Here is a 27,742-nt window from a genome sequence, read left to right as displayed (position 1 = left end):
TGAGTGGGGAAGAGAGAGAGGGAGAGAAGGAGCCTCTCTTGCCTTGGCGCTTGTGTTTGCTTGCCTTTTGTCCAAAGCTGTGCTTCCTTTGGGCATCCCACCGGCGCTGGCCTTTTGTTCTGGCCCCTTCGCTTGGGCCTCCCGAGAGAAGAAGAAGAGGAGGAGGAGGAAGAAGAGGAGGGAGAGAAGGGGTGGGGGGCTGGCCAAGCAGAAAGGGAGGGGGCTCGGGCAACGCTCGCCTTTGGAGGCGCAAAGAGGCCAAATCCGCCAGCGCGCAAGAGCCGGAGTGATGCTCCTTTCTCCTTTGCCTCGGCAAAATGGCGCAAGTGGGGCCCCGTTTTCGCCCCCCAGGACCCGCTGAGCCCCCTCCACGACCCGCTGAACCCCCGGCTTGAGGATGAAGCGGCCCTAGCTGGCTCCAAACACAGGGCAAAGCTGTCTTTCTTCGCCAAGGAAGGAGAGAGAGAAAAGGCGCACGTGGAGAGCTTTTGTGCGCCCCTCGCCACGCCTGCCGCTTTGGTCCCCGCTTCCAAGGCTTGGAAAGACCCAAAGGGCTTCGAGGAGAGGGGCTCTCCTCCAAGAAGCCCACAGAGACCCCTTTCCCTGGACTCCATGGCTTCCCCACCGGCGCTTGGATTGTTCCTCTTGGTCGCCTTTGGAGCAGGTAAGCATTCCAAGCAGGGAAGGATGGAAAGGCAGGGAAGGGATGGATGGCTTGGCCAGTGGACACGACTTGGACCCTTCCACATCATTGAATCCACTGTGGAGCCCAGCCATTGATTCCCTGCATCCTCCAACCTTATCCACCCATCCTTTGGACAGATAAAGGAACCATTGAAGGCGCACTTTCTTTATTTCCATTTGGGAAGGATTTTTTCCTCCCCAAGCACCTCTTTGTGGGTCTGCATCTCAGCCCAGACACATTGGGTCCCTATTTTCGAGGATCCTTTGCTTTTTCCTCCCACCCTTGGCTGTATTTGGAAATGTTCCTCCTCTCAGGAAAAGCACATGGTTCCGTCAACAAGTCCTCCTCCAAAGAGGGAAAGATGCCAAGTTGGAGTAAATAAAGCCAGGACTGGCTGTTTCTCTCCTCCTTTCTCCAGCTTTCCCTCTCTCAAACACACACACACAGCATTTGCTGAATCTCTGGACTCTCATCTCCTCCTCACACCTTTCCTGCAAAGGAATTCCATTCTTTCACTCTGCTGTTTTAGAAGGTTGGGATCTTGAAAATATCCTATAGTTTCTGCTCTGTGTTTCCAGGAGTGCCCCAAAATTGAGAATTTGTCAGGGATTTAGCCCCAGCATCTGGTACCCAAAAGTATACTGCCTTTGCGTAAGGAAACTTATTTTGGCCACCTTTGCTCATAACTGTTGCAAGACTCGGAGTGTATCTACACCAGCGTTTCTCAACCCGGAGGAGTCAGGACCCCTGAGAGGGTTGTGAGGAGGGTGTCAGAGGGTTTGCCAAAGACCATCAGAAAACACAGTATTTTCTGTTGATCATGGGGCTTCTGTGAGGGAAGTTTGTCCCAATTCTATCTTTGTTGGAGTTCAGAATGCTCTTTGATTGTAGGTGAACTATAAATTCCAGCAACTACAACTCCCAAATGTCAAGGTCTATTTTCCTCAAATTACACCAGTGTTCACATTTGGGCATATTGAGTATTTCTGCCAAGTTTGGTCCAGATCCATCATTGTTTGAGTCCACAGTGCTCTCTGGATGTAGGTGAACTACAACTCCAAAACTCAAGGTCAATGTTCACCAAACCCTTCCAGTATTTTCTGTTGGTCATAGGAGTTCTGTGTGCCAAGTTTGGTTCCATTCCATTGTTGGTAGAGTTCAGAATGCTCTTTGATTGTAGGTGAACTATAGATCCCAGCAACTACAACTCCAAAATGGCAAAATCAACCCCCTCCCAACCCCACCAGTATTCAAATGTGGACGTATTGGGTATTTGTGCCAAATTGGGCCAGTGAATGAAAATACATCCTGTAAATTGGTTATTACATGATGATTCATAACAGTAGCAAAATTCCTGATAGGAAGTAGCAATGAAAACAATTTGATGGTTGGGGGTCACCACAACATGAGGAACTGTATTAGGAAGGTTGAAAACCACTGATATACAGGGTAGTATTAATTCAGTTTGATGCCTCTTTAGCTGCCCTGGCTCCATGCTATGGAATCCTGGGATTTGTATTTTGCTGAGGACCCAGCATTCTTTGGCAGAGAAGGCGAAAGACAATGTAAAACTACAGCTTCCAGGATTGCGCAGAGCCAGGAATGTGGTGTCTGAAGTATTTTTAAAAATCCGTAACCATTTAAAAATAAAACTCATTCTTTCTTCAATGTCTTAAGTTTTCTATTGTCCACTCCAATGTTCTGAAGAACCCCATGTTTATGAAATTCCAGCAATCCAAATACAGGCAGCACCAAATACTAGCTGTGGCTTCCGTGTAGGAATCACTTTGAGATGCCTTTCTTTGTTTTGGTTTTTCAGGTTTGTGTGAACATTATATTGCGGGGGTGTGTGGGGTGTGTGAGATCTTCTGGAGATGTCTTGTGCTTGGTTGTTTTCCTCAGATAGCTACATACTTTGTATGTGAGATGTGTTATATTCTCAGTGGACCCTGTGGTTGTTCCTTCAATCCTTTTGTGAAATCGGTCTCACTTTTTGCAATGTTTGGAAATCTATATATGTAGAAAAGGGGAGTTTTGTTTACTCTGGTTACCTCCCTGTGGCTTGGGCCCTGCTACTGCCTTTAGAGGTGGACATTCCCCCTGATTTGGAGAGGCAAAAGACCTCTGATCCTGGGGATAAATAAAATGTGAGTATCTGGCAACAAAGATCCGCCTAGTCAAAGCCATGGTACTCCCTATAGTAACCTATGGATGTGAGAGCTGGACCTTAGGGAAAGCTGAGCGAAGGAAGATAGATGCTTTTGAACTGTGGTGTTGGAGGAAAGTTCTGAGAGTGCCTTGGACTGCGAGAAGATCCAACCAGTCCATCCTCCAGGAAATAAAGCCCGACTGCTCATTGGAGGGAAGGATACGAGAGACAAAGTTGAAATACTTTGGCCACATCATGAGGAGACAGCAAAGCCTAGAGAAGACAATTATGCTGGGGAAAGTGGAAGGTAAAAGGAAGAGGGGCCGACCAAGGGCAAGATGGATGGATGGCATCCTTGAAGTGACTGGACTGACCTTGAAGGAGCTGGGGGTGGTGACAGCCAACAGGGATCTCTGGCGTGGGCTGGTCCATGAGGTCACGAAGAGTCGGAGATGACTGAACGAATGAACACACACATCTCTTTGTGAGGAAGGAAAAAGGAAGAGGGGCTGACCAAGGGAAAGATGGATGGAGGGAAAGATGAATATCCTTGAGGTGACTGGCTTGACTCTGAAGGAGCTGGGGGTGGTGACGGCCGACAGGGAGTTCTGGTGTGGGCTGGTCCATGAGGTCACGAAGAAGCGACTGAACAAGTAAACAACAACATCTCTTCGTGATCAAATGTATCTGTGTTTCTTTTCACCATGCCCTTCTCTTGATCTTCTGGGACATTTGAGACAGTCAGGCGTTGTTGTTCTGTGCCTTCAAGTTGAATTCTGGTGACCCTATTATGGCTTTGTTGGCATGGTTCAGAAGAGGAGTGCTGTGGCCTTCCTTTGAGGCTAAGAGAGTGTGACTTGCCCAAGGCCACTCAATGGGAGGCCAGGGCTCCAGTCCCTTGCAATCCTAGTCCAGGACTCAAACCAATGCTCCACATTGAACCCCGAAATGGCCTTGAGGGACATATGGGCCACACTTTCCATGATGTAGATCAGGCATGGGCAAACTTGGGCCCACTCTCCAGGTGTCTTGGACTTCAACTCCCACAATTCCTAACAGCTTACCAGCTGTTAGGAATTGTGGGAGTTGAAGTCCAAAACTTGTGGCCCTCTCCAAAACACCTGGAGAGAGGGCCACAAGTTTGCCCATCCCTGATGTAGCTGATGCTTTGAAGAGTAACGTAGGATGCCTTTCCTTTATTTGAAATGCCTGGCGCCAGAAATGTCTTGGATTTTGGATTTTGTTTGGATTTTGGAATACCTGTATTCTCTGGGACCCAACATGAAATTCATTGATGTTTTTCATACTCCTTCCACACATAGCTTGAAGGCAATTTCTTACAGTTTCTGTACGTTGAACCATAAAAAAGCAAAGGTGTCATTTTCTCAGCTATCCTAGTGAAAAAAATGGATTTTGGAGTATTTTAATGTTCAGAATTCCGGATCAGGGATGTTCAACTAGTAGTTGTGGTCTGCCTTCAAGTTGACTTACATTGACCATATTCTAGAGTTTTGTTGACATGATGTAAACCATGAGACCATGACTTTGGCTTGTTGGAAAGACCCAAAGTAACTGGATGGCAATACAATGATACTATTAGGGTTTTTTTTTAGTATCTTCCTCTATTGAAAATATATATATATAGAAGTATCGAAGCATTTCTCAAAGTCACATCAGACCACAATGGAGATGATTGATTATGCGCCAGAATGAATGGAGATTAGTTGGAGATTTCTCTGTTGTGCTAGATCTCATTTGGATTTATGTCTCTGATGGAAAGCATCCATATTTGCATCTTTTTTGGAGCACAGTTCACAGAATGTCATACAGTGCTATGCTGGCAGATTTTGGAAATGACCAGAGAGGACATATTTTGTCAAATGTGGATCAAGGATCCCACAGATATAAGGGTTGTGCTATGATTTCAGAAACAGAATCAGGAGAAATGTTAGTTTCAACTGTCCATGGGATCCCTTGGTGGCACAATGGGTTAAACCCTTGTGCCGGCAGGAGTGAAGATCGATAGGTCAGAGGTTCGACTCCTGGAAGAGCACATATGAGCTCCTTCTGTCAGCTCCAGCTCCCCATGTGGGGACATGAGAGAAGCCTCCCACAAGGAGGGTAAAACATCAAACATCTGGGCATCCCCTGGGCAACATCCTTGCAGACAACAATTCTCTTACACCAGAAGCGACTTGCAGTTTCTCAGATCGCTCCTGACATGAAAAAAAAAAACTGTCAATGGAAAAGAGGAATGAGAAAGATGTCTTTTTATGCAAGGAGCAGGATGCTGGGCAACTATATTGCTCAAAAACAGCAAAAATCAGGGATTTCCCCTCTGATCCCCTGAGCTCAGTCCTTGGTGGATGAATTGCAAGGCTTCCCTATCTCCATCCACATCTCTTTTGCAGGCCTAAAGGTATGGGAAATAGTGTGGAAGATGTGAGAACAGCGGTGCTCCGCTTTCCCCTCCTTGCCCCTCCTTTTGGGGGATCCTGCCGGAAAACCTCACACCGCCTTGTTGTTGTTATGATTTATTATTCATATATCCTCATCGGAGCACATGGCAGAACCAGAGCTCAGTGTGCAGAGCGCATGCCTCACATACCAAACCTCTTTGCATCTCTGCTGAAAGGAAAGCAGAAGGAAGGACCTTTCTCTCCCCAATAACTTAGTAGATGCAGAATAAGTCTACAATGGTTAACCAAGTAGATCTGTTCCTGGGCATGACGTCTTTACCACATAATGTGCTGGGATGGGTTTCTACGCTCCATAAATGATGAATGGTCCAGCATGTTCAGCAATGTTTTAATCTAAAACTCAGAAACATAGTTGGCTCTCTATAGCAACAGATTCTGCATCCATCGATTCATCCATCCATGTTTTGAGTACACAAACACACACATATACACAAACCCAGGGCCTTTCTTGGATACCAAAATCCATGGATTCTCAAATCCCATGATATACAATGACATATTATTATTATTATTATTTGAAACACAACAAGATGAGTCCACAGCAGATACTCTGCTGACTGTATTATTATTATTATTATTATTATTATTATTATTATTATTATTATTTTACTGGCACAAAAACACAGTATGTCACAGCAAACAAGATATATATGCTGAATTTCATGTTGTTTTTGGTCAACTTTAGATTTGGTTTGGTTATTTGGGGTGCTGATTCAGAAAATTGCATTGGATAGACCACATCAGCTCTAGTTTCTGATACAGAACATATGAAATATGTTATTATTATTATTATTATTATTATTATTATTATATTTCTATCTTGCTTTTCTCACACAATGGGACTCAAAGTGGCATACAGCATGTAAAATCAAGACAATTACAAACAAAACTCAATGTCCTGTATATATAAAATGGAGCAATAAAAGTTTGTTGTTGTTGTTTTGTAACCTCTTCAAGCTGTGGATAGTTGAGTCTGTGGATACGGAAGGCTGGATGTTTTCCAAAATGCCAATCTTGATTTTTTTGCTAAGTTGCATAGGGATGCCATTTTGCTACACTGCTATATATAATGCTGTAGCACCTCCGCCCTTTGAAATCCCGAGATTTGTAGTTCGGTGAGGTGCATGGGATTATCCATAGACCAAGAATTCTGAGAACCCCCCCACCAAACTACAAGTCCAAGATTCCACAAGACAATGGAAGTGGTATCAGAGTCCTATGAGTGTGCAGTACACATGGGGCTAAAGGAGTGCAGTGGTTCCTAACCTTTTTAAGATGAGGGACCACTTGACCAGGGACCACTCTCCAACATTAGTACCAAAAGAGTTACCAAATGGTTTTTGGTCAACTTTAGATTTGGTTTGGTTATTTGGGGTGCTGATTCAGAAAATTGCATTGGATAGACCACATCAGCTCTAGTTTCTGATACAGAACATATGCCCTCCAATAGTCGCCATCTGCTCATCTACAAAAAACTATATTTAATGAGCCTTGGCACTATAACAGGGTTTCATGAGACCAGTCGCTTTCGTTGCAACGGTTTAGTAATAGCTAAGCTGTGGACCATATTTTAGTTCTTGCGGACCACTGGTGGTCCACGGACCACAAATTGGGAACCACTGGGCTAGACTGATCAACCAGTAGACTACTTGATTGCATTGGTTTCTAACTGCCTTAACACTGATGGTTTCATTTTGCAGCATTCTGGGACTTGTAGTTTGGGGAGAACTTAACATTAACTATCTGAGCACTCTTGTCCTCTTCGTTCTGCTCTTGTCTAACAGAAAATGTTGAGAACCTCCCCAAATTATAAATCCCAGGATGGAATTTTTGCCACGGGAGGGAGATGGTGTAACGGAGGTTTCCAAAGGGAATTTGCCCAAGGAGACCAAGAGAGAGAGAGAGAGAGAGAGAGAGAGAGAAAGGTGCATTTTGTTAATTGGAGATCAGACAACTCTTTGGAAAGAAATAGAGGGACTTGGTTGGTGATTTCAGGAAAATAAGGTCCTTGGCTCTTGACCTTCTTGTAGGCAAAGGTGAAGGCAAAGGCATGTTCTTGCGGCCTTTCTGAAACACAAAAAGCGCTGATTAACCCAATGCAATTAGGCAGCTCTGCTTATTAGCATGCGCTTGCCATGATGCCAGGGGTAGATGATAGCAGGCAATTAGGATGATTGAAAGGATGCTGATTTCTCTTTCCCCGACGAATGCTTTCGCGAGCTCTCTCTCTCTTGTTGACTATCTCTGGAAAACAAAACAAGGCAAGCCACCAGACAGCTAGCTATTCAGAAGAGGAAAACATTGTGATTTTTCCAGCAGAGAGTTTTACTTTTTGGTTCTTTGGAATCTAGTGAGACTCGAAGGGAACGAAGCATCCTTTGGTTTCATGTGTTTTTCTTCCCTATTTGGATTTTTTTAAGGAACAGAGGAAGATATTTTACATAGTGCCAGATTCTTGGAGTGCATCTCCAATGTAGAATGAACCCAGAGTGCAATAAAAAGGCTACTTGCTCTCCGATGAATAGCTAGAGTACAATTGATAGCATTGTAATGACGTAATGGTGCACGCGCTCAAATGTACTAAGTGTTGTCCTCCATCAGTGCATTTGGAGAAATTCCTTCTGCTGCTTGTTGTTTTTATAATGGATACTACTGAAGTTCCTATTCTCTCTCCAAGTGTCCTATGCAACATTCCACTATGTGGTTGCATCTCTTTTCCATAACAAAACCAAACTGTAATGACAACCTGGGGGTCAGGACCCCTGGGGGATTCGCAAGGGGGTGTCAGAGGGTTTGCCAAAGACCATCAGAAAACACAGTATTTTCTGTCAGTCATGGGGGTTTTGTGTGGGAAGTTTGTCCCAATTCTATCATTGGTGGGGTTCAGAATGCTCTTTGATTGTAGGTGAACTATTAATCCCAGCAACTACAACCTCCAAATTTCAAGGTCTATTTTCCCCAAACGCCACTCCATCATTGTTCGAGTCCACAGTACCTCTGGATGTAGGTGAACTACAACTCCAAAACTCAAGGTCAATGCCCACCAAACCCTTCCAGTATTTTCTGTTGGTCATGGGAGTTCTGTGTGCCAAGTTGGTTTCAATTCCATCATTGGGTAGTTCAGAATGCTCTTTGATTGTAGTTTAGGTAAAACGAAAGGTTTTCCCTTGACATTAAGTCCAGCCATGTCCGATTCTGGGGGTTGGTGCTTATCTCAATTTCTAAGCCAAAGAGCCAGCATTGTCAATAGGTGCCTCCACGGTTATGTGGCCAGCATGACTGCATGGAGAATCGTTACTTTCCTGCTGGAGCGATACCTATTGATCCACTCACATTTGAGTTGCCAATGGGCTGAGAAAGGCAGTATACAAATACAGTAAATACAGTAAATTTGCATGTAGAGGAGCCCCCGGTAGCACAGTGGGTTAAAGCACTGAGCTGCTGAGCTTGTTGATCGAAAGGTCGCAGGTTCGATTCCGGGGAGCGGCGTGAGCTTCCGCTGTCAGCCCTAGCTTCTGCCAACCTAGCAGTTTGAAAACATGCAAATGTGAGTAGATCAATAGGTACTGCTCCAGCAGGAAGGTAACGGCGCTCCATGCAGTCATGCCAGCCACATGACCTTGGAGGTGTCTACGGACAACGCTGGCTCTTCGGCTTAGAAATGGAGATGAGCACCACACCCCAGAGTCAGACATGACTGGACTTAATGTCAGGGGACTACCTTTACCTTTACCTTACAGTAAATTTGCATGTTTTCAAACTGCTAGGTTGGCAGAAGCTGGGACTACAATCATATTTCACCTTTGATTGTAGGTGATTTATAAATCCCAGCAACTACAACTCCCAAATGACAAAATCAATCCGCTCCCCACCAGACCCACCAGTATTCAAATTTGGGCATATTGAGTATTTGTGCCAAATTTGGTCAGTGAATGAAAATACAACCTGCAGATCAGATATTTACATGACGATTCATAACAGTAGAAAAATTATAGTTGTGAAGTAGCATCGGAAATAATTTTCTGGTTGGGGGGGGGGGAGGTCACCACAACATGAGGAAGTGTATTAAGGGATTGCGGTGTTAGGAAAGTTGAGAAACACTGTCTTAAGGTCTCAGTTATGTTTTCTCTGCAAGCCTTGTTGATATCTCCTCTTGTTCCCCTCGGAATTCCTTTGTTTTGGTCGATAGGCAGCTTTTGTCTGCTGTTCCGCGAGTTTGGCTTGAAGGAAGAAGAGCAGCATTTGAGATGTGGGTTCAGTTACAGCCTTTGGAATCGAATCTTCCCATTTATATTTAACCAAGGCTTCGCTTTTTAAAAATTGTCCAGGGCTCTAAGATTTCATTCATTCCTTTGCTTGTGTTGGTTTAGTTTTGCTTTGGCTGCCGAAGGGCATGGCCGAAATTGCTGCCATGCTGCCCATCTTCCCTCGCTCACAATACACACTGGGTATCATTTCGCTGTTAATAAAAAAAGAAATGTTGACATGATAGATGAAATCCAAGCTGGTGTTTGGCGGCGCTTGAAAGCAGCGGCAAGATTGGAGCCGCTCTCCTTTCTAAACAAAAGGGAGAAGGCCGGATTGGCTGGATGGTGTGTGAACAGAATTGCGCGGGAAGGACCAGTGAAGGCGAATGGATGGGAACAGAGTCGAGGGTTCAATTGGTTTCTTTCCCCAATTATTCACGCTTTTGTGTTGCTTCAGTCCCTGTAAGTCTTTCAAGCCTTTCCCTTCCAAAGGGCTACAACTCCTGGGATGTCCTGGAGCTTGCTTGTTTACTTAGGCAATTTCTTGTAGCCCAAGGATGATGGTCCTTCAAGTGTAGTGTCTTGGTGGTGGGTGCGTGGAGCCCTATACTTGACCCACATGTTCTTCCGCAGTGAGGACATTGGTTTCCAGCTGGAAGGCAGTCCTGGTCAGGGTTGGCTTGATGCACTTTCCTCTTGGCACATTTCCCCCTCCATTCGAGCCTCTTTGAATTCTGCAGCACTGCTGGTCACAGCTGACCTCCAGTTAGAGTGCTCAAGGGCCAGGGCTTCCCAGTTCGCTCTCAGTGTTTATGCCACAATTTTTAAGATTAGTTTTAAGCCTACCTTTAATTCTCTTTTCTGTCCACCAACATTATGTTTCCCATTCTTGAGTTAGGAGTATAATAACTGCTTTGGGAGACGGTGACACTAACCCAGTGTCAATATACTGGGCGAGATGCTTGTGCTTAGAGAGAATAGCTACTGATTGAGCCATCAGGAGAGGAGGCTAATAAATACCATTTATTATTATTATTATTATTATTATTATTATTATTATTGACATTTTAAGAGAATCAGGAAGCCAAATCATTTGATAGCTATGATATGTATGACTATTCTACAGTTGGGACTTGGTATCATACAAAAATCCATGGATGCGCAACTCCTGTTGTATAAAATACATTGTTGGTGAGGTTCAGTGTTCATTGGTTGTGGTTGGACTACAACTCCCATCAACCTGCATCAAAATGGTCAAGATGGGTCTGTATGCCAGGTTTGGTTCAGATCTATCATTAGTGGGAGTTGCAGAACTTCCTGGATGGGATGTATTACAACTCCCATTATCCTGGGTCAAGCACACAAACACACCCCGGTGTGTAAAGTTGGTCAAGATGGGTCTCTATGCCACATTTGGTTCTGATCTATCATTAGTGGGTGTTGCAGAACTCCCTGGATGTGATGGACTACAACTCCCAGCATTCTGGGTCAAGCACACCTCCCCCCCCCCCGTATGTAAAGTTGGTTAGGATGGGGCTTTCTGCCAGGTTTCGTTCAGCTCCATCGTTAGTGGGTGTTGCAGAGCTTCCTGGATCGGTTGGACTACAACTTCCATCATTCTGGGTGAAGCACACAAACACACATACGCACACACACAGTATGTAAAGTTGATCATGATGGGTCTATATGCCAGGTTTGGTTCAGATCCATCGTTAGTGGGAGTTGCAGAGCTTCTTGGATCAGTTGGATTACAACTTTCATCATCCTGAGTGAAGCACACAAACACACATGCACACACACGGTATGTAAAGTTGATCATGATGGGTCTATATGCCAGGTTTGGTTCAGATCCATCGTTAGTGGGAGTTGCAGAGCTCTCCCAGCATCCTAGGTCAATTCCCTTGAAACTGTCAGGATTGTGAAATAATTGGGATGGATATGTATTGGGAAAACCAGGAATCTCCAGAGATCAATTGGCAACATTCTAAGATCAGGGTTACATGGTCTAGAGTCCCTCCCACAATCACTAAGAACATAGAGTTGTTCAGAGATCTGTCGGAAACAAGGCAAGTGGGGTATATGTATATGTATCTGGAACGTCCAGGGTCAGGGAAAGAACCCTTGTCTGTTCGAAGCAAGGGTGAATGTTGCAATGATCAAGCTTGAATTAGCATTTGAGCATCCATGAAGTTTGCAAAGTCAATCAGTGAGGGTATCTGCATAGAGGTAGCCAGGAGTGTTAACTGGGAGGTGTTAACTGGCCCTTGATTGCTTGCTGCCTTGAGTTCTCCTGTTTCTGAGTGGTGTTTATTATTTACTTTCTTGATTTTGGTGTTTTTTTAATACTGGTAACCAGATTCTGTTCATTTTCATGGTTTCCTCTTTCTGTTTAAATTGTCCACATCCTCATAGAATTCAATGGCTTCTCTGTGCAGTCTGACATGGTGGTTGTTAGAGTGGTCCAGCATTTTTGTGTTCTCAAATGATATGCTGTGTGCAGGTTGGTTCATCAAGTGCTCTGTTATGGCTGACTTTCTCTGGTTGAAGTAATCTGCAGTGCCTTTCACGTTCCTTGAATCATGTCTGGACAATGTTGATGTGTTTGGTGGTCCCTATGTAGACTTGTCCACTTCTGCACCATGTGCAATAGACTTCAGCAGTGGTGAGAGAGTCCCTCTTATCCTTTGCAGAATGTAGGATTTGTTGGATGTCCTTGTTGGGTCTGTAGATTGTTGATAGGCTATGTTTCTTCATTAGTTTCTCTATGTGGTCAGTGGTTCCCTTGATATGGTAAGAACATTTTTCTTCTGGGTTGATCTTTGTCTTGGTCTTCCAGCATTTTTTTGGTCTTTCAGCATTTTTCCGAATGAAGCAGAGAGTGTTTGAGGATCAGAACATTCGTAGGGAGACCAAGGTGCTTGTTTATAAAGTTATGGTCCTCCCAACCCTGTTATAGGCCTGGGAAATGTGGACCATCTGCAGACGTGACACTCAACTCCTAGAACGATTCCAGCAGTGTTGCCTCCGAAAACTTCTGCAAATCTTTTGGGAAGACAGGCGGACAAATCATAGAGTTGGAAAAGACCTCATGGGCCATCCAGTCCAACCCCCTGCCAAGAAGCAGGGAAATTGCATTCAAAGCACCCCTGACAGATGGCCATCCAGCCTCTGTTTAAAAGATTCCAAAGAAGGAACCTCAACCACACTCCTGGGCAGAGAGTTCCACTGCTGAACGGCTCTCACAGTCAGGAAGTTCTTTCTCATGTTCAGATGGAATCTCCTTTCTTGTAGTTTGAAGCTATTGTTCTGTATCCTAGTCTCCAGGGCAGCAGAAAACAAGTTCGCTCCCTCCTCCCTATGACTTCCTCTCACGTATTTATACTATTATGTTTTCTTTCAGCCTTCTCGTCTTCAAGCTAAACATGCCCAGCTCTTTAAGCCACTCCTCCTAGTGCTTGTTCTCCAGAACCTTGATCATTTTAGTCACCCTCCTCTGGACACATTCCAGCTTGCCATTATTTCTCATCGATTGCCCAGAATTAGACACAATATTCCAGGTGTGGTCTAACCAAGGCAGAATAGAGGGGTAAGCATGACTTCCCTGCATCTATGGCAAAGCAAAGACCACCAGCATCGATGCAATGATCCTCCACCATCAACTCCATTTCACTGAAGGCCATGTCTGATTACTTCCTCCCAAAGCAGTTAGTCTACTTCCAACTCAAGAATGGAAAATTGAATGTTGGTGGGCAGGAAAAGAGATTCAAAGATGGGCTTAAAACTCACCTTAAAAATTGTGGCATAGACACCAAGAGAGAAGTGGGAAGCCATAGCCCTTGAGCGTTGGAACTGGAGGTCAGCTGTGACCAAGAGTGCTGTGGAATTTGAAGAGGCACAAATGGAGGGTGAAAGAGAGAAACATGTCAAGAGGAAGCAGGTACCTCTAGCCAACCCTGAGCGGGACCGCCTTCCACTTGGAAATTGATGTCCTCATTGCAGAAGAACATGCACATCCAGAATAGGTCTCTAGAGTCACCTACGGACCCACCACCAAAACACTATACTTGGAAGACCATCCTACTTGGACACAAGGGATCGCCAATGACATTCCCATTGGTTTGTGGAGCCCAGTTTAGGTGGTTTGGTTCACCCTGGAGGAGGTGGGGTTTGCATATTCTTTTTGCATGGACTGCCAGGATCTTTGATTGTGCTTCTTTTTTGAGCTGGGAGATGGTTGGAATTTTTGTGTAGGTATCTATCCTTACGTTTAAGTTTTCTGTAAACCAGTTGTTGATTCGGTTTGCGGATGACTCAGAATGGTAGTTTTCCCTTTGTTTTCTTTTCCAATTGATTTTGCCCTTTGTGATTGATTTTAGTATGTTATTTTGCATTGTCTTTATTTTGTTACATTATGTATTTTGTTATGTTTAATTTTCTTTTTTTAAAATAGATTTTTATTATATGCAAAGGAAAAAAAGACAATTTATTATTATTACATAAAAAGTGGGGGAACACTGGATTCTTAAGAAAGTAGGAAAAGAGGAAAAGAAATAAGAAAAGAGGTAAATAAAGCTAAGAGCTGCAGCTAAAAAAAGAGAAAAACAACCACTCCAAAAATTTGTTATGTTTAATTTTCTGTTGTTTTGTATCTTATATCGTTGTAATTTTAGAGTTTTTAAATACTGGTCCTTGTAATGTTACTGGAGGGAAGTTTTGCCTTTTTCGGGATCCTTGCTGTTTCCTCTCTCACTTCTTCTGTTTCTTCTGCTTCTTCCTCGGGGAGGCAATAAATTACAACAGCACAACAACAGAGAGGAAACAAACAAGGACATCTGATCACCTCTCAACAAAAGTTTGCTCCAGGCACTGGCAGGCCATTATATGCTAATCAACGTGGTCAGTTGAAACATTCATACCTAGCTCCAGCAGACAAGAGTCCTTTGTCCCACCCTGGTTATTCCACAGATATATAAACCCCTTTCCCTACTTCCAACAGACCTCACAGCCTCTGAGGATGCTTGCCATGGATGCAGGTGAAACGTCAGGAGAGAATGCCTCTAGACCATGGCCATTCAGCCCAAAAAGACCTACAACAACCCAGTGATTCCGACCATGAAAGCCTTCGACAATACAAAGTTTATTATATTATTATTATTCCCCTCCCTCCGTTCTGCTCTTTGTTGTTGGCTATTCCTTGTCCTTCCCTGGAGAGGAACAGCTCCGTGTTGAGGCCACAACAGCCCAGCTGCTGTGCGCATTGCCTTTGGAAGTTAGTGTGCTCTCCATCCTGGGCGCATTCTTTCATCCCCAGCCCTCCCCTCCCCTCCCCTCCCCTCCCCTTTTCTCCGACATCAGCCCCTTTGTGAGATCAAGAGAGCCAGGCTTTATTGCTATGAGAGGCCTGGCTCTGGTTAGAGAGACCCTGCTCTGGTTCCCATGGTATCTGCGCCATCAGGACACCGATGTGCCGTTTTATGCAGCTTGCAATGGGGGTTCCGTGCTTGGTTTGCCATGAATAGCAAAGATCCAAAGCCTTTGCTATTCAGCTTCATATGCAGTTCTCTTTTTTGAAAAACATGCGTGTGTTGTGATGCCACAACGTTGCACTGTTGCAGTGTTATGATACCACCGCAAGTCACCCTATATGCAGCAGACTCTCTGTTAATCATAACTCTCAAAAAATTCAAAGAAGTAATACCAAAAATTTCAATTGGTTCAACGGGTGACAGCCAGCCTACTAACTGGAGTGACTTACAGGAAGCGGTCAACCGCCCTGTTTAAAAAGCTCCATTGGCTGCTGTTCTTTTTCCGCTCCCAATTCAAGTTGCAGGTTCTTACCTACAAAGCCCAGAACGGTTTGGGACCCGCCTACCTGTGTGACCCCATTTCTGTTTACGAACCCATACGATCATCTGGGGAGGCCCTTTGTGGAAGCAGGAGGCCACCTTGATTAGTATTTAAAGACCTTGCAGTTTACAAGGTGTGGCTTCTTACTGCCTGGGGGCATCCTTTGTCTTTGCTTTTAGGCCTGTTCCTGGGGTTATTTGGGGTGCTGATACAGAAAATTGGATTGGATAGACGATATCAACTCTAGATTATTAAATATGGCTTTCTGTGGGCACGCTGATGGCGACTACTGGATGGCATATGTTCTGTATCAGAAACTAGAGCTGATGTGGTCTATCCAATGACATTTTCTGAATCAGCATCCCAAATAACCAAACCAAAAAACTGATTCATAACTCTTTTGGTACTAATGTTGGAGAGTGATACCTGGTCAAAAAAATGTTGGGAACCACGGGTGTAGATGTACCCAAAAGGCAAGAGCTCTTCCCAGGAAAAATCTTTAAAAAGCACCAAACTCCTTTATTTCTTTTACAGACTTTTAAAATCTTTGGGTAGCAAAAGCATTGCTTGTCACCAAAGTGGCTTTGGTTGCTTTCCCATCTCCATGGAACGACCCTCAACTTCTCCATAGATTATAGAAAATCCATAATTTCATTCCCAAACTTGCTCTTGACTTATATATGAATATACAGGGTTAGTCAAAATGCATAGGCCAATAAGCCATTCAATTGAATGGCTTATTGGCCTATGCATTTTGACTAACCCTGTATACTAGGCATGGGCAAACCTTGGCCCTCCAGGTGTTTTGGACTTCAACTCCCACAATTCCTAACAGCCTACTGGCTGTTAGGAATTATGGGAGTTGAAGTCCAAAACACCTGGAGGGCCAACGTGTGCCAATGACTGGTATATACAGTATTTGTGGTTGTTTGGGATTATAAATGCATCTAGGTTTCTCATCGCCATTGGTTTTTTGTTTTCGAGGTGATGGGGAAACCCAAACTTGTGGAACAACTAAAAAAATCTATAATATTAGCTCCGTAAATCAATCCGGAGAGGTTTTCTGTGGTCCATAAACATCCGCTAAATCCCAATAATGAGCCAGGCCGCGCTCCCTCTGAATGGCTTCGATCCCTCCGACTGCTCTGAACTTTACTGGAACTCTTTTATTTATTAAAAAAAGTTTTACAGAGTTTTAAAAAAACTAATAAATTATGAGTTAGGGCTTGTGAAAAAAAGAGGGCTGGTGTGGGAGAAATATAGACCGTTTCGCCTTTTGCGGGAGAGTCAAAATAATTGCTTCCGCGTGTTCATCAAGCCTGTAAAATCGTGGAGAAAGGAAGTGAACATGGCTGTAAATGGCTTTTCTCCCCCCTCCCCCAAGACTGGAAGCAAAGAGGTTGGGAATGGCCGACAAGCCTACCGTTAATGCAGTTTGGCACCTCTTGAACAGACTCAAAGCTACTGAATCCTGGAAATTGTAGTTTTGCAAGGTCTTTGGCCTTCTCTGCCAAAGAGGGCTCTTGTCCCACCAAAGTACAAATCCCAGGGTCCCCTATTCTTTAGGACAATTGTATTTGGAATTTAAACACCTGGGAATCATAGTTAGAAGAGACCCCCCAAAGGCCATCTAGTCCAACTGCCCTTCTGCCAGGCAGGAAAAGCCCAATCAAAGCACACCCAGCAGATGGTCATCCAACATTTGTTGAAAAGCCTCCAAGGAGAAAAAAAGCCTCATTAAAGAATTGTGCCTGCATTTAATCTAGTAGGTTCTGGCCCAGAAAAGTGTATGCTCCAAAGCAATCATCAGTAGAAAAATCTATTGCAAGCTTCAGTAATTTGGTTCGCCGCAGGTGGTATCAAACTGCATTATTTCTACAATGTAGACGTACATTGTAGAAATAATGCAGTTTGATACTACTTTAAATGCCATGGAAATCATTGGGTTTGTAGTTTGGTGGGATGCCAGCGCAGAAGATTGCTAAAGACCTTGTAAAACTACAACCTCTGTAATTCCCTTCCATTGAGCCATGGAGGTTCAAGTGGGGTCAAATTGCATTATTCCAACAGTGATTAGTTGTCTGTTAAGATGGGACTGAGCAGGCATGTAGCCGGAGGGGGGGGGGGGGCTTGGGGGCTTCAGCCCCCCCCCCCCCCAAATTCGCATGGTGGTTCGCGAAAAGGCCTTACTGGTGCATTACTTAAACTGTTATGTTTATTCATATCATGATCTGATCACCATACTCAATATATCCCATATGCATGGGGGTATTGGGGTAATGATACAAAAGGTTTGCTAGGTTAGACCCTCTTTCACTCAGACTCAGCCCCCCCCCCGAAACTCAGCCCCCCCAACCCCCCCCCCCTGAAAAAAATTCAGCCCCCCCCCCCCCCCGAAACGAAATCCTGGCTACGGGCCTGGGACTGAGGAATGTCAATGCAAACAGAGACTGCTCCAATTATTGGACAAAGCAATACAATTCCATCTCCTTTAACCATGGAAAAGTTACCTCTCTTGAAGTCTAGATGTTCACGTTTTTGTGTGTCATAAGATACTCGTTTCTTATTGACTGCTTGGAACGGAGATGGTTGACTGCAATTGCAGAGATACAGTAAGCTACTCACATTTGCTGGGGTCAGGAGCACAGGAAATGCATTAAAAATCATAATTCTTTTAATCAAGGTCTTCGAGTGTGACTTTATGACTGACTTCTGTTGGAAGCTGGCTGTCGATCCACACTGGAAGAGCTAGAGAGTCCCAAAGAGAATTTGCAAATGGGGAGGTTTTGGTTTTCCATGGAAGTCATGCCTCCTCAAAGGTAGTGATTGGATGTCAGTGTTTTAATTCATCATTATAGGCCCTTCAAGAAAGCCAAAAGGTAACTCCCAGGTCATGGCAGGTGGAACATTCAGGTTGTTAAAAGGAATGGCAGATACTGTGTTTGATTAAAAGAGGCGGTTGGATTGCTTGGAGGAGGAGGGCTGCTAAAAGAGTCAGCAAATCCACTAAAGTGTCTCGAAAGTCTTCCATTCATTCATCTTAAGCCCTTTTCCAACCATGGGTTCAACCTTCCCAGCGCTAATTGTTTGCTCTGCTGTCAAATATGATGGTGTTATTAATATTTTGGGTCAACTTAATATTTGTGTTGTCATACCTTGCATTGACCTCGAAAACAGGAAATGATTCTCTTATGGAGAGTGGCAGAAAGGGAGGAGGTGTTGCAAGGTCCTTCCTCTTCTTCCATTGGCTTGTGTCAATTATATTTCCCTTCCAATAACCTCCTTTTGCTACACCCAACACCACTGGAGAAATTATTACTGTTTAGTCCAGTGGTTCCCAACCTGTTTTTGTCCAGGGACCACTTTGACCTGGGACCACTCTCCAACATTATGAATCAGTTTTTGGTCAACTTTAGCGACCGTTTGGCTATTTGGGGTGCTGATTCAGAAAATAAAATTGTATAGATCATATCAGCTCTAGGTTCTGATACAGAACATATGCCATCCAATAGTCGCTAGCTGCTTGCCCACAGAAAACTATATTTAATAAGCCTTGGCACTATAAGAGGGTTTCATGAGACCTGTTGCTCTCATTGCAACAGTGTAGTAATGGTGAAGCTGTGGACCATATTTTAGTTCTTGCAGACCACTGGTGGTCCACGCACCATAGGTTGGGAACCACTGATTTAGCCAGTATTGCACTACCTGATATCTTCCGGGAAGTAGCAGCCAGCAATGAAAGGACCAACACATTGACACCTCTGGCCCATCCTCTGTTTGGATATCAGCCAGCAAGTCAGTGCCTTAAATCAAGAAACAGCTTCCTAAGATCTACAGAGATACTCTCAGAAACACCTCAGCAAGCGAGAGTTCAAAAGTGGCAGGCTAGAACCTGGAACCTCAATCATTGGCTGAGATCAGATGAGGAATTCCCTCCTGGGCACACAGAAGGCTGGGTGACTTGGAAGGTGGTGAACAGACTGCGCTCTGACACCACGAGATGCAGAGCCAATCTTAAGAAATGGGGCCTCAAAGTGGAGTCCACAACATGCAAGTGTGTAGAGCAAACCACAGACCACTTCCTACAATGCAGCCTGAGCTCTGCCACATGCACAACGGAGGACCTCTTTACAGCCACAACAGAGGTACTCCCAAGTGGCCAGCTTCTGGTCAAAGAAAATATAGCATCATGCCAAGTTTGTAACTTTGTGGTTTTTTATACATGATAACTGTATTCTCAATTTGCTTCCGACACGATAAATAAATAACTAACCACCTTTTGCTGTTAAGAAAAGGTAAAGAGATGCTTTTAAATCAAGAGCCACCAGACTCCCAGGAAGCAGCACATTCCATTGTGGGACAGCTCGAACCATCACAAAATTCTTCTTACACTGTTTAGGTGGGATCCTGCAATTTGGATCCATGGCTCCATTGCGCTCTAAAGCAGCAGAAAGCAATCCTGCTCTATCTTCAGTATTATCACCTTTCCAGAGTTGAAACAAAGACTCCTAAACACCTTTCAAAAGCACCGTTTCAAGCTGCCCTACATCTCTGCATTTCGTTTTTATTGCTTAAGTGTACTATCAAACCTTTCTCCCTGTTGAAGCCCATTGTGTTAGTTCTGGCCCATCTCTCTAATCAGTGAAGGTCATTTGGATCCATATCTTTGTCCTCTGGGGTATTAGCCATCCAAATTGGTGCCATCTGCAAATTGGATAAGCGTGTCTTCTATTCCATCATCCAAGTGATTGATAAAGATGTTGGATAGCACCAGGACATGACTCTTGGCACCCCACTAGTTGCAACGTGATATTTTGTTGTGATTCGGTTGTGCATTTAGGGGATGCATCCTTGCCATTCATCGCAAGGACTGAAATGCAGAATGAAGGGATTACTCTGCAAGTGGACCTTCATGCTCTTCGTTTGCGAAATGGGACTCTCTATGGCCTCTCCATCATCCCCCCCCCTCCAGCCAATGTTGGCGGTAATTGCTCCCAGGCATCCCAACTGAGCCTGTTTGGCAAGGAATGGCATTCCTTTCATACGCCGCCCCTCCTTTTCTTATTCCGTCATGCAAAATCAAAGAGAAAGATGCCACAAAGTTCTATATGTCAAGACAAACAACATATCTATCTCCCTTCTTTATGAAGCTTGGGCATTTTGTTGTTTGAAAAATACTCTCACTTTATAAGATGGCAACTTAAATTGGATTATGAGGGGATCAGCTTGGAGTGTAACCTGAGAAGAGGCAGATGGACGGGGCAGACAAAGGAAGGAAAGGTTACCGAGCCAGGGGTCAAAGGCCAGGCTGCAGAATTTTTCCAAATGGAGAGAGACTCCATTTAGTGGTGGCGTCTGAGAATAAACATGGCTTTTGTCTGATGCTTTTATTAACCCATTAAGCATCTTAAAAACATCAGGCGTCATCCTGCCAGGCTTAGTTTCGCCTCTGAGAGCTCCTCCGGTTTGAAATTGGGAGATTAGAAATCCTAAACATTGAATGCTGTGGAGCAGGGGCCAATTAATTTCGGCTCAGTGCTATGGAATTGCAGGAGGTGTCGTTTGAAAACTGGAATGCCCAGGATTCCATAGCATCAAGCTATTGCAAGTGGTATCAAACTCTATTCATTCTGGTGGTGTGGATGCACTCTTGGACCACTTCACCATGCAGACAGTTAAGGTGACATTTGCCACTGACTACTTCTGCGAGTGTGCCTTGCTCAATGGCACCCATTGGGTTTTCAAGGCTGAACCCAGGTCAAAATTTAGTAGTCAACCCACTAAACCAGTGTTTCTCAACCTGGGAGTTGGGACCCCAGGGAGGGTTGCAAGGGGGGTGTCACAGGGGTTGCCAAAGACCATCATAAAACACAGTATTTTCTGTTGGTTGTGGGGGTTCTGTGTGGGAAATTTGGCCCAGTTCTTGCTCTTTGATTGTAGGTGAACTAAAACTACAACTCCCACATGTCAAGGTCTAGTTTCCCCAAATTCCACCAGAGTTCACATTTGGGCATACTGAGTATTAGTGCCAAGTTTGGTCAAGATCTATCATTGTTTGAGTCCACAGTGCTCTCTGGATGTAGGTGAACTACAACTCCAAAACTCAAGGTCAATGCCCACCAAACCCTTCCAGTATTTTCTATTGGTCATGGGAGTTCTGTGTGCCAAGTTTGGTTCAATTCCATCATTGGTGGAGTTCTGAATGCCCAGGATTCCATAGCCTTTGCAAAGATTGTTGGTGAACTATAAATCCCAGCAGCTTTGACAAAATGAATCCCCCCGCAACCCCACTAGTATCTAAATTTGGCTCAGTGAATGAAAATATGTCCTGCATGTCAGATATTTACATTAGAATTCATAACAGTCGCAAAATTGCAGTTACAAAGTAGCAACAGATATAATGTCATGGTTGGAGGTCACCACAACATGAGGAACTGTATTAAGGGCTTGCATCATTAGGAAGGTTGAGAAACACTGCACTAAACAGTCAACTCAGGAGTTTTAGAATAGTTTTTACATTGGTTTTAATTGTGTGGTCCTTCCTTACTTTGAAAGTAGTTCAAAGTAACTTGGTTGTTTTTTGTGGCTGCCACAAACTAGGTTGGATTGGTAGAGATTCAACGATGAGATATTCACTGGAGAACTAGAGCAAAATGTGCTATTGCAGGACGTCCCTCCCACAAAAACAAAGTTTGTGCAGTTGAATAAACTTTTCCCATGTTTTTAAAGGATAGAGCCAATTAGGGAATGGCATTTATAACCCAGGCTCAACATTGTGTTACATAGTGTAATACTCATTCTTTCTATTATCATGTCTGGGAGTCCCATTTCAAAGTGGGAAGACATGGGATGAATGTGGTATAGACACACACTTGAGCAAAGAAGGTCTTTAGCCTTCTTTGGTAGTGCTTCACCAAACTCCAGCTCTTAGGATTCCATAGCATTGAGCCATGGTGTTTCAAGTAGTGTCAAACTGCCTTCGATTGACAGTACATTTGCACCACAAGTGCATGCCCATTAGAATGACTTGTTCTTTCTCTTTCCTGCCTGTTTTCCAGGCCTCGGCCATTCAACGGAGCTCACCTTCACTTTAGAGCCCAGTGACCATACAGCGGTCCAGGAGCAGCCTCTGGCCTTGGATTGCCTAGTGGAAGGCATCCCTCCCGTCAGTATCACCTGGCGCAAGAATGGGGTGCGGATGGTGGACAGCGAAGGCTCCTTCACGCTCGCGAATGGCTCGCTCTACTTTGCCCACTTCCAGAAGCTTAAGGACGATGGGTCTTCCGATGAGGCCGAGTATGATTGCATGGCCCGGAATCGCTTTGGGTTGGTGGTGAGCCGCAAGGCCAGGATCCAGGCTGCAAGTAAGTTTGCCTTATCAGTTTTGGTTGGATTTGGCAAATAATCTCCTTCTTGTTGTTGTTCCTCTTCTTCCTCCTCTTTTTTCCTCCTCCTCCTCCTCTATCCTTCTTTTTCCTCCTCTTTTTCTTCCACTTCTTCCTCTTCCTGCTCTTCTTCCTCTTCTTCCTCCTTTTCTTCTACCTCTTCTTCTTTCTCTTCTTCCTCCTCTTCCTCTACCACTTCCTCCTCCTCCTCCTCCTCTTCTTCCACTTTTTGTCCTCTTCTTCCTCCTCTTATTCTTTCTCTTTTTCCAGTTCTTCCTCTTCTTCCTCTTCATCTTCTTTTTCTTCATCATCATCTTCCTCTTCCTCTTCTTCCTCCTTTTCCTCTACCTCTTCTTCTTCACTTCTTCCACTTTTTCTACCTCCTCCTCCTCCTCTTCCTTTTCTTCCTCAGTATTCTCTGTAGGATTTGATTGACATAGTCTCTATAGGAATCTCTTGTTTCTCCAGCACAGCTTGGATGTCTTTGAATGTGATGTCTACATCTTTCAAAATATGTGTCTGAAGGTTTTGTGTGCTTATCTATGTGCTTTAACTATGTTGTACCTTGCCTTGAGGAGAGGCCGGAAATAAAGAAATAACATTTTTGCCATCGTCACCATCTCTGTGGTCAACTTCTGGTAGAGGTTGACTATAGTCACACTAGAAGACCTAGAGATCTCTAGGCAGATATTGTTTTGGATTCAAAAATTAGTGGTTTCCCCTTCTTTTGTGGGGCCCATCCCCCTGACCTTAGCAATTATGTAGGGCCAACTGCATTATTTTAAAGGAGCTATCCAAAGTGCTGAAAACTACCCCCGGTGTTTTCCTTTCAAACTTGGATCAAAAACTGGAGCAGATTTCAGCAGCATATTAAAATGGAAGGTATCAGTTGCTATGCCTACAATTTGCCAAAAAGAACCACCTTCGGTAGGCGGAGCCATTTAACAAAGGGCTTCTGAAAGATGGGAATTATAGTTCCAGTCCCCTTTCTGCTAGAACTCTTTGGCAGGGAATTATCTAAATACCACATTACCTAACAATGTCTGCCAGGGTAATGATGATGATGGTGATAATGGTGATGGTGATGATAACGGTGATAATAATAATAGTGATGATGATAATCATGATGGGGATGATGATGAGGGCGAGGGTGAAGGTGATGGTGAGGATAATTGTGATGTTGATGGTGATGATGGTAGTCATGATAGTGATGATGATGAGGGTGAAGGTGATGATAATTGTGATGTTGGTGGTGATGATGGTCATGGTAGTGATGATAGTGATGATGATGAGGGAGATGGTGTTGATGATGGTGATAATAATTGTGATGTTGGTGTTGATGATGGCAATGATGACGGTGGTGGAGATGATGGTCATGATAATGATGGTGATAATGGTGATGTTGGTGATGGTGTTTATGATAGTGACGAAGATGATGATGATAATGGAGATCATGATGAGGGTGATAATTATGATGATGGTGGTGATGATGCTGGTGATGGTGATGATGGCTATAATGGTGATGTTGGTGATGGTGATGATAGTGATGATGACAGTCCTCTCTCTGTAGCATCCGCTGCTTCAAGGCAGGGAAGGAGAGGCTTTCAACATGACCTTGTTTTCAATCTGCGTTTTAATAAAAGCAGCCGTCTTGGTTGTTGCAAATGGGGCGAGGAGGCGGGGCGGTCAGCTGTGCCTCGGCCTTCGGGTGGCTTGCTAAGTGGCTGGGCTTCCGTCAGAACCTGGGACCGTCCCGGTTCCCAGCCTCAGCCGTGACGGCTGGAGCAGATGGCCTCTTCAGCTCCGCTCAAAGCAGGCTCCCCTTTCGCCTGCGCCCTTTGTTTCCCTTTGTGTAGTGGCTTGAATGGAGCACCACTGGAAAAAAGAAGCAAGAGGCTGCCTGCTTTACGGGAGCCTGGGAGACGGCGAAGGATTCTTGAGAGGGATGGAGGCAGAAGGCTTGCTGGACTTTGCAGGGCCAGCATTTTTAAGAGCCTCCCGGCTGAGGCACAATTGGCACCATTTTTCTTGTGACACATTCTCTCCTTTCCTCCAGTGTCCTTTGGTTTTTCTTGCTTTGAAAGCAGGGGTGCAAACAGACTAGGCCTTTTGCTCTTTCCTGGGGCATTGCAGGTTTCTACTATCAGAAGAGGAATGAGAGGTGGCCATGTAGAGTGGGTTATTCAAGGCTGTGTTTCCTTGACCAGGAAGGCGTTGGAGAACCTTCTTTTGGGGAAAAACCCTGGCATTTCCTGGTTGTCAGAGGGACTGTTGCCCTGCCGCTTTCATCTCTTCTTTTTCTTTCCCCCTTACCTCATACTTTCCTCCTTTCCTTTCCTTTCCTTTCCTTTCCTTTCCTTTCCTTTCCTTTCCTTTCCTTTCCTTTCCTTTCCTTTCCCTTCCCTTCCCTTCCCTTCCCTTCCCTTCCCTTCCCTTCCCTTCCCTTCCCTTCCCTTCCCTTCCCTTCCCTTCCCTTCCCTTCCCTTCTCTCTCCTTTTCCCCTTCTCCAGCTCTGAGAGGGCCTACTTCACAATGCCTGGAGGGCACCTTGGCTCTCTTTGTGGTTCCTTCTTTCCTGCCTTCCCTTCCCTACCTTCTCAGGGCATCACAGAGGGCACTTCACCCAGAAATAGCCCATCCGGTGATATCATAGATGGACACTTTACCTAGCAACAGCCTTGGTGGGTACAAATATATATGCATACATAGTTTGACTTTTAGGACCCTTGAACTGCTATGGCTCAATGGTATGGAATGATGGGAGTTGTAGTTTTGCAAGGTCTGCAGCAGCCTTCTCTAGCCAGGAGTGGTGGTGCCTCTCCAGGCTACAACTCCCATGATTCTATAGAATAGAACCATGGTACTGCAAGTGGGGTCAAACCACATTCATTCTTCAGTGTGGATTCACCCTGTATCAGCACCAAAACCAATATATTGCTCGGATGTTGTCCTTGTCTTAGTAAGGAAAGAGTTATAAAACTAGCTCCCACCCTGCGCTGCTTAAGGGCTGTATTTTCCTATCCAACTTGCTTTTTTCCCTTCCAGAAATGAAGTCAGGGTACTTCCATAGGGCTGTCGACTTTCTCAAAGAGGCAACACCTCTTTGTCAAGGCCAAGAGTATTCCCGCTCTCCTCCTTTCCTCTCTCCTCCTCCTCCCTCCTTTCACATCCCTTTGATGCTGGAGGTTGTCACTGAGCTCAATGGCTCCATTTTAACAGATCACAGGAAGGGAACAATGGCTGCGGAGGCGACTAGAATGATTTCATTGTGACCAGAGGCCCAAGAAGAGCAAGGATTTTTTTGTTTTGCTTTCATTGCAAACTAAGGCAGGGAGGGTTCTAGAACAGATTGGTGGCAGCGCTGGCATTGCTGCCTCCTTTTGAAAATATGAATAGTAAACATGCAAAACAAGATTTCAGGTGTTTTCATGGTACAGGGACAATAATCTGGTTCTTAACATCAGTAAGATCAAGGAGTTCATAGTAGACTACAGAACGAACAGACCAGGAATCCAGCCCTTGGTAATAAATGGGGGCCAAGTGGAGTGGGTGGCCAGTTTTAAGACCCTGGGTGCTACTGTTAAGGAAGATCTGACATGGAATAGTGTTGGTGAAGAGGGCCCAGCAGAGATTATACTGTCTGAGACTTCTAAGGAACCACCACATTCTCCTTCTCCTCCTTCTCCTCCTTCTCCTTCTCCTCCTTCTCCTCCTTCTCCTTCTCCTCTTTCTCCTTCTCCTTCTCCCCCTTCCCCTTCCCCTTCCCCTTCCCCTTCCACGTGGTCAAGGCTGTCATCCTGCAATCTCCAAATTAAGTGCTGCTTGAGCTACTGATGTTGGTTCTCTTCTCATGATGTGGCTGTACCACCATCGTCTTGCTTCCTGTATTTTCTTGTTGACCGCTTTTATTCCTAGTCTTTGATGGATGTCATCATTTGGCACATGGTGAAGAAGTTTCAAGCCAAATGTCCATCCATCATCCATCCATCCATTCACCTTCTCTCTCTCTCTCTCTCTCTTTCTCTCTTTCTATATCTCTATCTCTTTCTATCTATATCTTTCTAGCTCTCTGTTTATCCTTGTCTCTCTTCTTCTTCCTATGCCATTCTCCCAATGGAATAGTGAGCATTGTGACTGCCGTTTCCACAGGGCCTCCTCAGGTCTCAGGTTAGCAGCACGCAGATCTTCATTGGTGATGTCCATCCATCTTTTCTTGGACCTTTGTCCACATGGTTGTGGCTGTTGTCATGCAATCTCCAAATGCAGTGCTGATTGAGCAACTGATGTTGGTTCTCTTCTCATGATGTGGCCGTACTATCATAGTCTTGCATCCTGTATTTTCTTGCTGACTGCTTTTATTCCTAGTCTTTGAAGGATATCATTTGGCACATGGTGAAGAAGTGTCAAGCCAAATGTCCATCCATTCATCCACTCACCCTCTGTCTGTCTGTCTTTCTGTCTCTCTCTCTCTCTCTCTCTCTCTCTATTTCTATCTCTATTACTATCTCTCTATCTCTTTCTATTTCTATCTTTCTATCTCTCTATTTATTCTTGTCTCTCTTCTTTTTTCTATGCCATTTTCCCATTGTGACTGCCGTTTCCACAGGGCCTCCTCCGGTCTCAGGTTAGCAGCATGTAGGTCTTCGTTGGTGATGTCCATCCATCTTTTTTTTTTACCTTTGTCCACATGGTTGTGGCTGTTGTCCTGCAATCTCCAAATGCAGTACTGCTTGTGCCACTGATGTTGGTTCTCTTCTCATGATGTGGCCATACCACCGTAGTCTTGCTTCCTGTATTTTCTTACTGACAGCTTTTATTCCTAGTCTTTGATGGATGTCGTGATGTGGCTGTACCATTTGGTCCAGTGAATGAAAATACAACATGCATATCAGATATTTACATTATGATTCATAACAGTAGCAAAATTTCAGTTATAATGTAGCAATGAA

General features: G+C 44.6%; 1 protein-coding gene across 1 annotated transcript in view; it reads left to right on the top strand.

Annotated features, from left to right (window-relative positions):
• The first annotated feature begins 260 nt into the window (after positions 1 to 260).
• IGDCC3 (immunoglobulin superfamily DCC subclass member 3) overlaps positions 261 to 27,742 on the top strand; it is a 105,769-nt gene continuing 78,287 nt past the window's right edge. The window contains exons 1-2 of the mRNA XM_060755612.2: positions 261 to 664; positions 22,467 to 22,772. Coding sequence (XP_060611595.2) covers positions 613 to 664; positions 22,467 to 22,772 — 358 coding nt within the window. The 5' untranslated portion in view covers positions 261 to 612. The remainder of the gene's footprint in view (positions 665 to 22,466; positions 22,773 to 27,742) is intronic.

Source organism: Anolis sagrei, chromosome 9 (genome assembly GCF_037176765.1).
Source record: "Anolis sagrei isolate rAnoSag1 chromosome 9, rAnoSag1.mat, whole genome shotgun sequence".
In the NCBI taxonomy this organism is placed as follows: domain Eukaryota; kingdom Metazoa; phylum Chordata; class Lepidosauria; order Squamata; family Dactyloidae; genus Anolis; species Anolis sagrei.
This window is presented reverse-complemented; position numbering and strand designations above follow the sequence as displayed.